Source organism: Arachis hypogaea, chromosome 9, assembly GCF_003086295.3.
Source record: "Arachis hypogaea cultivar Tifrunner chromosome 9, arahy.Tifrunner.gnm2.J5K5, whole genome shotgun sequence".
In the NCBI taxonomy this organism is placed as follows: domain Eukaryota; kingdom Viridiplantae; phylum Streptophyta; class Magnoliopsida; order Fabales; family Fabaceae; genus Arachis; species Arachis hypogaea.
In genome coordinates, this window is record NC_092044.1 from 78,017,891 (window position 1) to 78,030,556 (window position 12,666).

At 37.6% G+C, this 12,666-nt stretch overlaps 1 protein-coding gene across 18 annotated transcripts; it reads left to right on the top strand.

Moving 5' to 3' along the window:
- The first annotated feature begins 313 nt into the window (after positions 1 to 313).
- On the top strand, positions 314 to 5,138 carry LOC112711080 (uncharacterized). Of its 18 annotated transcripts, none has more exons than XM_072203039.1 (11): positions 400 to 854; positions 1,333 to 1,407; positions 2,197 to 2,879; positions 3,025 to 3,230; positions 3,319 to 3,371; positions 3,457 to 3,549; positions 3,667 to 3,713; positions 3,852 to 3,909; positions 4,180 to 4,221; positions 4,519 to 4,779; positions 4,886 to 5,138. In XM_072203039.1, the coding sequence occupies exons 3-6, from the start codon at positions 2,668 to 2,670 to the stop codon at positions 3,520 to 3,522; spliced, it is 537 nt and encodes a 178-aa protein (XP_072059140.1). In that variant the 5' UTR covers positions 400 to 854; positions 1,333 to 1,407; positions 2,197 to 2,667; the 3' UTR covers positions 3,523 to 3,549; positions 3,667 to 3,713; positions 3,852 to 3,909; positions 4,180 to 4,221; positions 4,519 to 4,779; positions 4,886 to 5,138. The 18 variants fall into 18 exon arrangements, 7 of the variants coding, with proteins under 7 accessions (XP_072059140.1, XP_072059138.1, XP_072059141.1 ...); XM_072203037.1 differs by having other exon boundaries at positions 4,902 to 5,138; XM_072203040.1 differs by having other exon boundaries at positions 4,523 to 4,779.
- The last annotated feature ends 7,528 nt before the right edge of the window (positions 5,139 to 12,666 follow it).

Sequence of the window (12,666 nt, forward strand, 5' to 3'; positions counted from 1 at the left end):
AAAAAGGCCTGTCGGCACCCTTTTTTCTTGCCAAGCGTGCTCAAAAGTGGTCTATGGGCACGCTTTTGCGAGGGTGGCCACTGATTTGTGATTTGGCACGCTTTTTTTGCCACGCTTTCAAAGAAATCGGCACGCTTTTACGAGTGTTGCTACTCATTTGTGATTTGGCCACGCTTTTTTGCCACATTTTAAAAACGTACCGATAGAAAGAAATCGACACGCTTTAAAAGCGTGGCTAATTTGTCTTCTAACAGTTACATTTTTAAAGCGTGAGTTTATTTAAGCACCTTACAAAAACGTATCGATAGAATCCCCCCACCCCCAAAATTTAATTTCCCTCCCTTTTTTTCCACACACAACTTTTTTTCTAAGTTAACTTTTAACCTATAGAAGCCCAAACAAGCCCTACTTCACTTTTATTTCCAAATTCACTTCTAACCTAGAAGATAACCTACAAGTCGTCGCACCCAGCAAGCCTTCGCATCACTGCCGATCACCAAGACCGTCGCACCACCCAGCTCGCCGTCGTGTTCATCTAACCCTCACACCCAGCCCTTCATCTAACCCTCACACCCAGCCCTCTCTCTGTCGCACCCAACCCTCGTACCATCAAACGGTCTCTCGCACCCACCAGCTGTTTCTCAACGGTCATTCGCACCCAATCCTCGCACCATCAACGCAACCCTCATTGGATTCAGAACCCTCCAGCGGTGCTGCTCCGTCAACGCACCCTCAGTGGTCTCTGTCTAGGCGTGCCCTACTACTCCCTCAGTGGTCTCTATCTCGCAAACCTTCGTTGGATTCGAAACCCTCAATCGTTGTTGTCTCTCCCTAAATCGGCACCATAAACACTAGTAAGTCTTTCTTCCCTCTGATTCTCTGTTTCTCTGTTCCTCTATTTCTTCTCTATTCTGGACTAATTAACAGAAAGAAAACATTGAAGAAATAAATAATTTTTTATTAGTTTTATCTACTTGATTGTCTCTGCTCTCTATTTGCTCTATTTTATTGTGTTGTATTTTTTTTCTGTGAAAAGTAAATAAATAAACACAGAAAAGATTCAAACTGGTCCACATTTTGAAGGGGGATTAAAATGATGGATCCCAACATGCTCTTAAAAGAAGAATCAATGGACTTTGCATTTATCTTTGTTCACATTAAAGTGAAAGAGAGTGATATATATAACTGATAAGGCTATAGGCTTAGAGCACTGTGCTTTTATTCTTATGATGAAATTGTAACTAAGCGTCACTCCTTTGCATTTAGTATGTCAATCTGGTGACAGTGAAGAAAACATCACAGTTTTATTTGACTTGCTTGTAACCTGTCCAGATTCTATTGAAGATGTTAATGTGAGAAATGAGACTGCTGGCTGCCCAGCATTAACGGAGGCTGCCCAGCATTGACGTATGTAAGATTGTTTATTTGTCTTTTTTCTGTTTTCTTAATTTATAGAATGCCAATTAATTTTTGTCAAAAAGATGGTGTACTGTTATCTTCATTGTGGAATCAGCCCAAGTATTAATGGCTAATCTTGGTTTCAATGTTTTGTAGTGCTGGTTATTCAATAATGTAGGGATAGGAACATGTATGGATCAGATTTCTTTTGTTTTGAGTTTTGACACTTAGTTTACCTTTGCTGAAAGTTTTTTTTCTGGTATCAAGATGAGTGTGATTATTAGTTCAACTTGCGTGAGATATTTTGATTTGGCAATGGCAGAAAATGAAAAGGGCTAAAACATGGGATTATCTCATTTGGTGCTTTTTCATCATTCATAGATGTTGAAATGAGAATAATTTAATTACAAGTATTCCTATTTTACTATTGGATTTGTGTCCTTGATTCATGTTACTAAATGGTTTTTTTAACAAGACTAGTGTTATATATACCAAGCTGAAAGTGTTAAATAATTTTAATTAAACTAGTGTCCTTGATTCACTGTTACTGCCCACTATGTGTTTGATTAAATGTGTGTGAGCAATGCAGTGCAGATTTGATGTTAACTATTTTGAGGAGCATCTCAATGCAATGCTGCTATTATGTGTGCTTCAATGGAATTTGATGTTAACTATTTTGAGTTCGAGTCTGTGTTTACTATTTGTGTTATTTCTTATTGCTATTATGCTGCTATTATGTGTGTTAGATTGATTATTATTGATGGTGTGTTTGTGTTAATTTCATAATTTGGCGAGAAGCCAACCTGTCTAGCAGGAGTTGCAAGAGTGCTGAACCGAATGCACTCAACATGAAGGCCACCATTATGATTTCTTTTTGAGTTGTGACACTGACATTCAATACTATCATAGTAAACACCAAGCAGAGATCCAAACAAAGTGAGTAACTAGCAATAACGTGCTCCAAGCTTAGCCTTTAGTTCTGTGCATGTCAAAACACAAATGAGTTGTCAAATCCATTTCCTGAGTATTAAATTCTGGTATCCAAAACTTTATGGCGGTTAGTCTTAATCTTAGTTATTCACATTTTGATCATATCTTATAATAATTTTCGCAGCTGAGGCATTTCTTCTGGGTTTCCAGCACTAAATTAAAATGACCAATGCTGTTTTTTATATTCTCAATTATTATATGATAAATTCTTAACAGAAATTCCCTGTTATATTCTCAATTATTATATGTAATCACCGCAATTGATTTACTAGGTCTGTAATGATCTCGTCTGAACTTGAGTATTATTGGATATCATTATCTTTCTTGTTGCTGTTAGCCTGTAACTGTGTCATTACTACTCTTTTCCTTTTTCTTTTTTCTTTTTTGTTTTTAAATTATTATTTTTACCTAAAATTGTTGCTTATAATGGGTTTTCAAAAATCTTTAGAAAGTAAAATTGGGGGAATTTGCATTTATTCTGCCCTGCAGAGGTCAGTAACTCTTCATAACTTAATTGTTATCAGATCTCATTATCCTTCTTGTTGCTGCAGCTGTGTTATTAGAACTCCTTTTTTATCTTTTACTTTTTATTTCTTTTCTTATCTAAAATTGTTGGTTATAATGGCTTTCCAAAAGGATTTTATTTAACCCAACCCTCGCAGCATCAACATTGCCTTGGGACTCTACCACCCACGCCTCTCCCTCTCCAGCAGCACCACGATGCGTCGATTCCTCTGCCGGAGGTTCTGGTGGCGGTGGCACAACCCCCTCATCGGAGCCTCTGGCCAAGAAGCACAGAGGGAGGCCTCCTGGCTCCGGCAAGAAGCAGATGGATGCGCTTGGTACTATTATTTGTTTGAAGTAATTTTCTTTTTAATGTCATTGGTCTGTTGGTTATTGATTAATGGCTTTCTTTATTGGAATGTGCAGGAGCTGGTGGCATTGGTTTTACTCCGCACGTGATCTTGGTGGAGTCTGGTGAGGTATGCAGTAGGATCACTGAGACATAGATGAAGCTAATATATATAGTCTACAAATCACTGATATTAACTAATTATCTCTTCTTAGTTGCATTTTTTGGGTTTTGATTTTGAGCAAGTAACTATTTGGTTCAATGGTGGATGCTTGAAATAGAAGCAGAGTTAATACTTGAAATAAAAGGTGTTTTCATTTCTTATTTTGAATTTTTCCTTCACATAATACTGAAAATGAAACAAGTTTGTTAGAATAATTTGATTCACATCACATTCATGTTTACCCCTTAAAATTTATTTTCAGATTCACTGTTTGGACTTATGGCGGTTTGTTTTTTGAGAAGGAACTAGGTTTCTCAGAATCTTCCATTCCATATGGCTTTAAATTTATATAAAGATTTAAAGATGTCATTATTTGACATTGTTGGCTGATTACATTATTATGCATATAGGTTTAATTATTCTCTTCACTTGATGTTTTCATTACAGGGCCGATTTGAGATTATATTTGCTGGATTTTGGAATCAAAGAGTTTGTTTCTGACTTGGTGAGTTTTACTTTTCTTGATATCAGTGTTAAATTGGACGTTTTTACAAACAATTATAGTAATAAAAGTTTTAACCATAAATTATTTGATCCACATAAAAATTGAAGGGTTAAATTATTTTCTAATTTCAACAAAAATTATATCTTTTTTTGTCTGCTGTCCACGGTTCTTGTTTCAACAATGTTACTAACTATTTCAACAAAAGTGATGAATCAACTATTTAGTTTCTATGTTTTGGTTCACATATTTTTTCTGTTTCTAACTTTTTAGGGAATCAAATGCAGTAGGTGACCAGAAAAAGGGGCTAATAAGGTGAATTTCCTTCTCAATCAGTGGCTGCTTATTTTGACCCCAAAAGATACTTTGATCTTATAATTATATAATGTATAGTTTTAGCCTTTTCGGTCCAAATACAAAAAGAAACTAGCAATCTTTTTCTTTTTTTCCCCTCTCAATTGTGCTTTTTACTGCTTTGTAGAAACATCATTGCTACTGATTAATTTTTCAAATCATTGCATTGCTCTCTGCATTGAAAAACAAGTGTGAAGAATCTTTACTTTACACAAGCTTCCATCTAAGTGTTGGTGTTTCCTTTTCCATCTTTTGAAGCCAGAAAATGAGCATGAAGCTGAGCCTCTTCATATTTGCTTTCATGATCATTGGAGCAATGTTCTTTGGTGCTGAGGCTGAACCATTGGAAGATGAACAAGCTTTGCTTGATTTCTTTCACAAAATTGATCACTCAAAGCATCTCAATTGGGGTTACAAGACTTCTCTATGCAAGAAGCTGGACAGGAGTAAAATTGGTCACTGGTTCAATTCCTCATGTCATCTTCTTACAGTGGATATGGCACCTCCAACTTGCAACAAGTAAACAACTAAACTATTCCTGATTTTACCATTCCTGTGACTGTTGCTCTAGAATATTACATTACAATTTGCAATTCAGTGTAGTACCACTAACGTTTAGCTCAAGGAATTATCTTTTGTAGGTAAAAAAGTTCACAAATGTTCGAGAAACAATTATGTATGATCTAAGGGAAGAAGTTTAAGAGGGCTAGAGGAAGGAGGAACAACAAAGGAAATAGAATTTAAGTTGTATTGTTTCTGTATTTTTTTCAGTTTAGTTTTGGAATTCGAACTCGAGATTTATTTTGTATTTGAGTATTAGTTTTTTAATGTATAAAACAATTATCGCAAAAATTATATGTCACTAATTGTTTGATTTATCTTGTACTAAAACTTGCATACTATATTTGTAAGTTTGGTAATAAAAAAGGATTGAAAATTTAACTTTGCAGTGGTTAAGGTAAAAATAAGAAATTTTTTTTTTAATTTTACAAGGCAAAGCGTGGCCGTATCACTGGTTATCGTCATGCTTTAAAAAGTGTAGTCATATCTTTTCCTATCGGCACGCTTTTAAAGAGTACCTCAAACAAACATCCTGGGACGTTTTAAAAGCGTGGTGATATGTGCACTTTTCGCTACGCTTTTTAAGTGTACTTATAGGTTAAGACCTATGGCCACGCTTTTTAAGCGTGGCAAGAGATGAAAGCGTGCCAACAAAAAAAGCGTGCCGATAGCTCCACAAAAGCGTGCCGATAGAGCAACCGGCATGCTCGCAGATGTGACCCTTTCAAAAGCGTGCCGATAGCTCAAAAAGCGTGGCAAAAAGCTATTGGCACGCTTTTTTGCACTTTTTAGCACGCTTTTAAAGTGTGGCAGAAAGCTTATTTTCTTGTAGTGAATTTCTTCTTCTCATCTAGTTTTCTTTATAATTTCTTGTTCTTACATCTTTGTTTTTCTTGGTTTTCTTGTTAATTTCCCTTTTATGTCTCTTTTTATGTTGATAAACTTTTGTTGGATTTGGATTTCTTTTTAATGCAATTTAATGTTTCATGTTCCTTATTGTTTAATTGAGTTGTTATTCTTACTTTTCTTGCATTGGATAGTTGTAGATTTATTATTTTTGCAATTTTATGATGTTTTCCTTTAATGCCTTCCAAGTGATTGACAAAATGCTTGGTTGGATGTTAGAATAGTTTTTGAGCATTTTTGGCTTGAAAAGAGAAATTAGGCAATCTTGAGTCATTAATACCCAATTTAGATTGGTGATCTATAGTTGTTAGTTAATATTGCTTCCATTGACGCTAATCTCTTGCTAATTCAATTAGTAAGTTGATTATGACTTATGGATTGAGATTAACTAATCTTATTTGACCTTCTCTCATGTGAAGATAACATTGTACCTTCTCCCTATGTTGGAGATGATTTAATAGGATTAGCTCTTGATAAGTATTGCATTATGATTAATGACTAGGATAGAAAGCCTATATTCTCAATCATTGCCGTGAATGTCTCTCTTTATTAATTGCTTTCCTTAGTTGTTTGCTTTATATTTGTTGCCCTTTTTAATTTCTTGTTTTATCAACCCAACCCCCATTGTATCTCATAACCAATAATTGAGCACTCGATTGCAATTCGTAGGGAGAACGACCCGGGACTAATACTCTCGGTTATCTTTGTTGGGTTGGACTTGTGACAACCAAAATTAAACTTTGATTGAGCATTTCTTGTCGGTTGGGAACTATACTAGCAACGAAGTTATTTCTCTTTTACCGAGAAGAAATTCTTAACCGACGATAATCCTCATTCACAAACCCAACAAGACAAAAGGCCCACTAATGAAGTGGCCCTTTACAATAAAGCCTGACCTCTTAAAGAGGTCAGACATCAACAAAGAGGACCAGCTCTACTTGATCTAATGAATAACTGGCTCTGGATATTTCTCCGCTACGTCTAGAAGGGAGATCTTAACAGACTCACAAGATAAAAAGAATAGTTATCAATCAGAAAAGTTAGAACTACTCCAACAAAGGTGGTTATTAGCAACCCTACTATAAATACACTGGAACTTCAAGTATAACTCATCACGTTCTACTCTACTAAAAACTTGCTTAAAATTCTTGCTAACTTAAGCATCGGAGTCTCTTGCAGGTACCATCCTCTACCTCCTCACAAGAAATTCGGACATGCAGCACTTCAGCACCAAAAAGGTCGGATACTGCCATATGAAGAGATCTGAACCTCACATTCAGGTCTAAATCAACATTTTAGATAATTCTCGAAACATGACAAATTCTAATAATTAATTATTAAATATTAATAAATATAATGATTTGAAGTCGATACTTATTAAAAATAAAAAAACAAAAAGAGAGAGAAAAATATATTATTTTCAGATGATGTCATATCAACATATTTGATGTAAGAATATAAACTATTATAGAATAATATAATAATAATAATGACTGGACTAAACCTAACTAAAAATAATAGAATAATATAGATAGTAGAATGAAAATTGGACTACGATGACATTGAATAATAATAAAAGTTTCCTTCTTTGGAATTTCTTTATCTTTTTTCCTTATCAATAATCTTCTTCGTCCTTATTTCATAATAAACCTCACCGTTATTCTTAAATGCAATCATAATGCCATTACTTCATCAAATTAGTTACAATCAAACCTGTATTCACAATAATCACAATCCAATCCATTAAATTTAAGTTTTATTTAAAAATTTGTTATTAATCAATAAATTATTGTATTAGTTATGCTACATGATGAACAGAAATTTTATACGCTTTTTAACATCATTTTCATATAATTTTTAGTAGTTTTTGTTTAGTTTTTATTATATTTTTATAGCTTTTAGTGTTAAATTCACATTTTTGAATTTTACTATGAGTTTTTTGTGTTTTTATACAATTTTAAAAATTTTTTTTGCAGAAATTAAGGAGTTGGAGCAGAAGTCTGATTCAGAGACAAAAAAAAAAAACACTGCAGATGTTGTTCAAATCTGACCTCCTTGTATTTGGAAGAGCTTTTCTGGAGCTAAATAAGTCCAAATGGAGTGCTCTTAACGGCTATGGAAAGCTGACTTTCATAGCTTTCTAGCAATATATAATAGTCTATACTTTACTTCGGATTAGAAAGCCTAAAACTGACGTCCAACGCCAGCTTCCTGCCCCCTTCCAGGCGTCAAGCGCCCAAAGAGTAGAGACCAGCGTCCAAACGCCCAGAGAGGACCCCGTAGCTGGCGTTCCACGCCCAAGGAACCTCATAGCATGTGGATCTCATCAAAACTCAGCCCAAACACTCACTAAATGGGCCCCAGAAGTATATTTTAGCACTAAATAGACTGTTTTACCCCTTACTAGTCATTTGTTTAGTATTTAAGGGAATATATTTATGTAATTCAGACCTTCTTTGAACCTTTTGACCATCATTTACGTTTTGTATTGTATTTTTACTTTCAGTATGAGTTTCTAAACCTCCTAGGTTGAGAGGAGGAGCCCTGCTGAGTCCTATAAATTAATAAAAGTATTACTGTTTCTTCTTCGATCCGTGTTTGATTAATTCTAAGATGTATATTTGCACTTCAACGTGGTGGATAGGATGATCAGTGACAATCAGCTTTGTTTATTACATTAAGACGAACGTGCCTAACAAACACTCGCATCTACTTGGGTTTGTGTGAATACTTCAGTGGAAAGTACGCACCACCAGCTTGAATCACACATCTCTCAGATGGCTGATCCACAACTTCGTTGGAAAATTCTCGGGACACCAGTTCAGCCAATTTTGGGGAGATTAGGGTCTCTGTGCTAGAGGCTAGAACCCAATGATGCAGCATTCTCTGATTCGAAATATCCGACCTTGTCTGTGGCATTTTGAGTAGGATCATTAAGGAGAATGCACTGTACACGCTTCACCCTCAAGCAGAGATGGATCCAACACTAACCTTGGGGTTCAAATCCGGAGGAGTATTGATGACCTCTCAATAAAGGCACCAATTACTTACAGCTTGCCATTGAAAAGATCGCACACAAGCAAAGAGAACAATAATACCGGAGTTAATTCAGAAAGACAAAGAAACTCCAATCCTTTACCTTATCCCTATCATTGATTTCCATTTAATTTACAGAGTGTCTTTATTAGTTGTATGTCTTTGATGACTTGCATCATCTACCCTTCTTTCTTGCATAAAGAATACCATAAAGGAGCATAAATCTCATTTGATCAGTACAATTCATGCATTATTTGATGAATATTATGGTACACTACTTTGAGATGAGTTGTGCTAATTTTCAGGTGAAAAAGGACATCAAAAATGGGAAGAAGACAAACAAGAAGTTGGGCGTGTGAAATTGGCATGCCACTTGAGAGCAAACGCCATAAAAATGCACTGGCGTAGCATGCCAGGAGCTAAGCGTGGCATGCCAGTACTAAAATCCAGAAGGGAGATCCAAGCATGCAGGTGGGCGTGGCACCAGGGATTGGCGTGGCACGCTAGCACAAAATTTCAGAGAGCAAAATGGAGAACACAAAAGGGGCGTGGCATGCCTGGCCCATCAACTACTATGGGCGTGCCACTTGGTGTCGAAGGCGTGGCACGCCAAGCTTGAAGAGTGTACAAATGCATGGGCGTGCCACTTGAGCAGCACGGCGTGGCACACTGGTACAATGATCCAGAGAAGGGGCTGAAGGCAATTGAAGACTGGGCGTGCCACTTGAAATCGAAGGCGTGGCATGCCAATACCTCAACCTCACTTCGGTGTGCCACTTGAGCAACCAGGCATGGCACACCAATACCTCAACCTCACTTCGGCGTGCCACTTGAGCAACCAGGCATGGCACGCCAATACACAAGACAAGATCATGGGTGTGGCACGCCAACCTTTGGGCGTGGCACGCTGGTATAAATTTCCAGAGAAGATGGAAGAAGCAAATTACATGGGGCGTGCCACTTGGTATCGAAGGCGTGGCACGCCATTTACTATTCTTCACTAAGGCTTGCCACTTGAGCAACCAGGCGTGGCACGCCAGTGTCATTCAAAGGACAAAGAAGCATTGGAGCGTGCCACTTGAGTTCGTGGCGTGGCACGCTAAGCAGAAGAACCATTCACTCACGAAGGGCGTGGCACGCCAGACCTTGGGCGTGCCACGGTAGTGCAACTTTCTAGAAGAGCTAGCCAATAACACAACAAGGGCGTGGCACGCCAGACCATGGGCATGCCACGCTAGTTCAAGTTTCCAGAGGCAAAGGAAAGTGGAGAAAAGCAAAGGGCGTGCCACTTGAGCTCGAAGGCGTGGCACGCCAACACAAGAATTCCACTATGGCGTGCCACTTGAGTTCGAAGGCGTGGCACGCCAAGGTTGACTAAGGGACGAGCGTGCCACTTGAAGGATTGAGCGTGGCACGCAAAGCTATTTGGAAGGGCACGTGACACGCCGGTGATGCGCCAGCCACACACCAGCTAAGAAGTCACGCTTATTGAGAGTTTTCTTTCCCTCCAAAAAAATATTATTCCCTTTTTTACTTTTGTAATTCTTTTATTTTCACTAGGAGTAGTATAAATACCCCCAAGGAGTACTGAAGAGGGGTCAAGCAGTTATTTCTATATCCACTTTTACATTCCACTTTTGAGTACTTTTCAAGCTATGACTAGCTAACTTCCCTCTCATTGAGAGAGGAAGCTCTGTTGTACTTGATGGATTGATAATAGTGAAATTCTTCTTCTTTTCATCTTCTCTTTGATTTGCTAGGAGGAATTTCGGTCTTAATGCTTAGTGTTCAATTATCTTGGGAAAGAGATTGAACGTAATTGGGTTTCATGGGAACCTTGGGAAAGGAAACATAAAACCATGCTTGAAATCCCTTATCACACTTGAATAGAATCTGGGTTTTGGTGATGGGATACGTGACATATAATCCCCCCCTATACCTGGCTCTACAAGGGTGTGTGGTATAATCAGGGACCAAGCATATCTCTCTTCATGAGCAATTAGACCAAGGAATTGGCTATTGATCAAGATCTGAGAGATTGAGTCACCAAGGGATTGGGGCTCAATCAATCATGATTACCAAGAGGTTAGTGAGTTCCATGATTGAAGAGGATCTAAGCTAGATTTGATCCAAAGAGACAACATCTCCCAATCTCAATGAATTCCCCCATTCTTATCTATCCATTTCTTTACTGCTTAATTTTACATTCAGCAATTCCCCATTCCTATTTACATTCAAGTCATTTATGATTCAGCACTTTACATTCAGCAATTTCCATTTCTGCACTTTATTGCTTTTCTTTACATTCTAGTCATTTACATTTACGTCATTTACAATTCTACACTTCACAATCTTATTGATCCGCTTAACTAATTCATCAATCAATTAAAACTGCTTGGATTTGCCAATCTCTGTGGATACGATCCCACTCTACTGTGGGTTATTACTTAGCGATAATTTTGGTGCACTTGCCAAAAGAACTAATTCACTAAATTTTTGAAAAGGGTAGTGAATTTTGGTCATCAAGTTTTATGGCGCCGTTGCCAGGGATTGGCTTAAATTTGACAGTGATTAAATTGATTGGAAAGCTAGATTAAGCAATTTAATTTCCCTGCTATTTTAATTTTCTTTTATTTAGCATTTTTTTCTCTTATTTTGAGCTCAATTTCCTTCTTCTTTGATTATCCATATTTCCACTCTTCTAACCGTTTGATCAATTGCACCACTCACACTAACAACCACTTTAACACAAGTAATTCATTCATCCACTTTCTTTCTTGCTTTTTGCCTTGATTGGTTGTATGACAGGTAGGAGAAGTGGAGCTTCAACTTTCTTTGATTCTGAACCTGAGATGACCCTCTTTAGATTAAGGAGGGAAGCAAGAGGGAAGAGAGTCGTTGGTGCTGAGGAAGAGGAAGAGTATTTTGAAACAAACATGGAGGAGAATATGGAGAATCACACTTGTTCAGAATAATTGTTCATATGGAGGAAGTGCCCAAGAAGATCCTAATCAACATCTCAACACATTCTTGAGGATATGTGATACGGTAAAGTCCAACGGGGTACACCCTGACATCTACAAACTACTCTTGTTTCCTTTCTCACTCAGAGATAAGGCAGCAAAGTGGTTGGAATCATTTCCCAAGGATAGCCTAACTACATGGGACGAGGTCGTGAACAAATTCCTTGCAAGATTTTACCCACCACAAAGAATCAATAGGCTGAGAGATGAGGTGCAAACTTTCAGACAACAAGATGGAGAAACACTCTATGAAGCCTGGGAGAGATTCAAAGATCTGACAAGAAGTTGCCCACCGGAAATGTTCAATGAGTGGGTACAACTACATATTTTTTATGAAGGACTATCCTATGAAGCAAAGAAGGCAGTTGATCATTCTTCAGAAGGCTCACTCATGAAAAAGAAAACCATTGAAGAGCCCATAGATGTCATTGAAACTGTAGCTGAAAATGAGTATTTCTATGCCTCAGAAAGGACACAGAAGAAGTGAGTGCTAGAACTCAACTCCGTAGATGCCTTGTTAGCTCAGAACAAAGCAATTGTAGCACAAATAGCAACATTGACCATGAGGATGGAGGCCAACCAAGCCTCAGTCATTCAAGACCAAACTCCTCAACAAGAAGGGAATGCATCAGAATATGAAGGTGACTGGAAATAAGCTAATTATGTGCACATTTCATCCAGAACACTATATGACCCACACTCTAAGACATACAACCCAGGTTGGAAGAACCACCCAAACTTCGGGTGGGGAAATCAACAAAACCACAACCAGGACCACAACAAGCCTTATCTATCAAATCAGCATCCCAACCACAACCCCAACCATCAAACAGGGAACCATAGACCCTACGATAACTCACAAAACACATCATACCATAAC

Excerpts from the sequence above, each read along its gene's own strand:
- LOC112711080 (XM_072203039.1), top strand. The coding sequence starts at position 2,668 with ATGATCTCGTCTGAACTTGAGTATTATTGGATATCATTATCTTTCTTG. Across the intron at positions 3,231-3,318 it reads GAAGCAGATGGATGCGCTTG|GAGCTGGTGGCATTGGTTTT; the intron begins GTACTATTATTT and ends TGGAATGTGCAG. Across the intron at positions 3,372-3,456 it reads TCTTGGTGGAGTCTGGTGAG|TTGCATTTTTTGGGTTTTGA; the intron begins GTATGCAGTAGG and ends ATCTCTTCTTAG.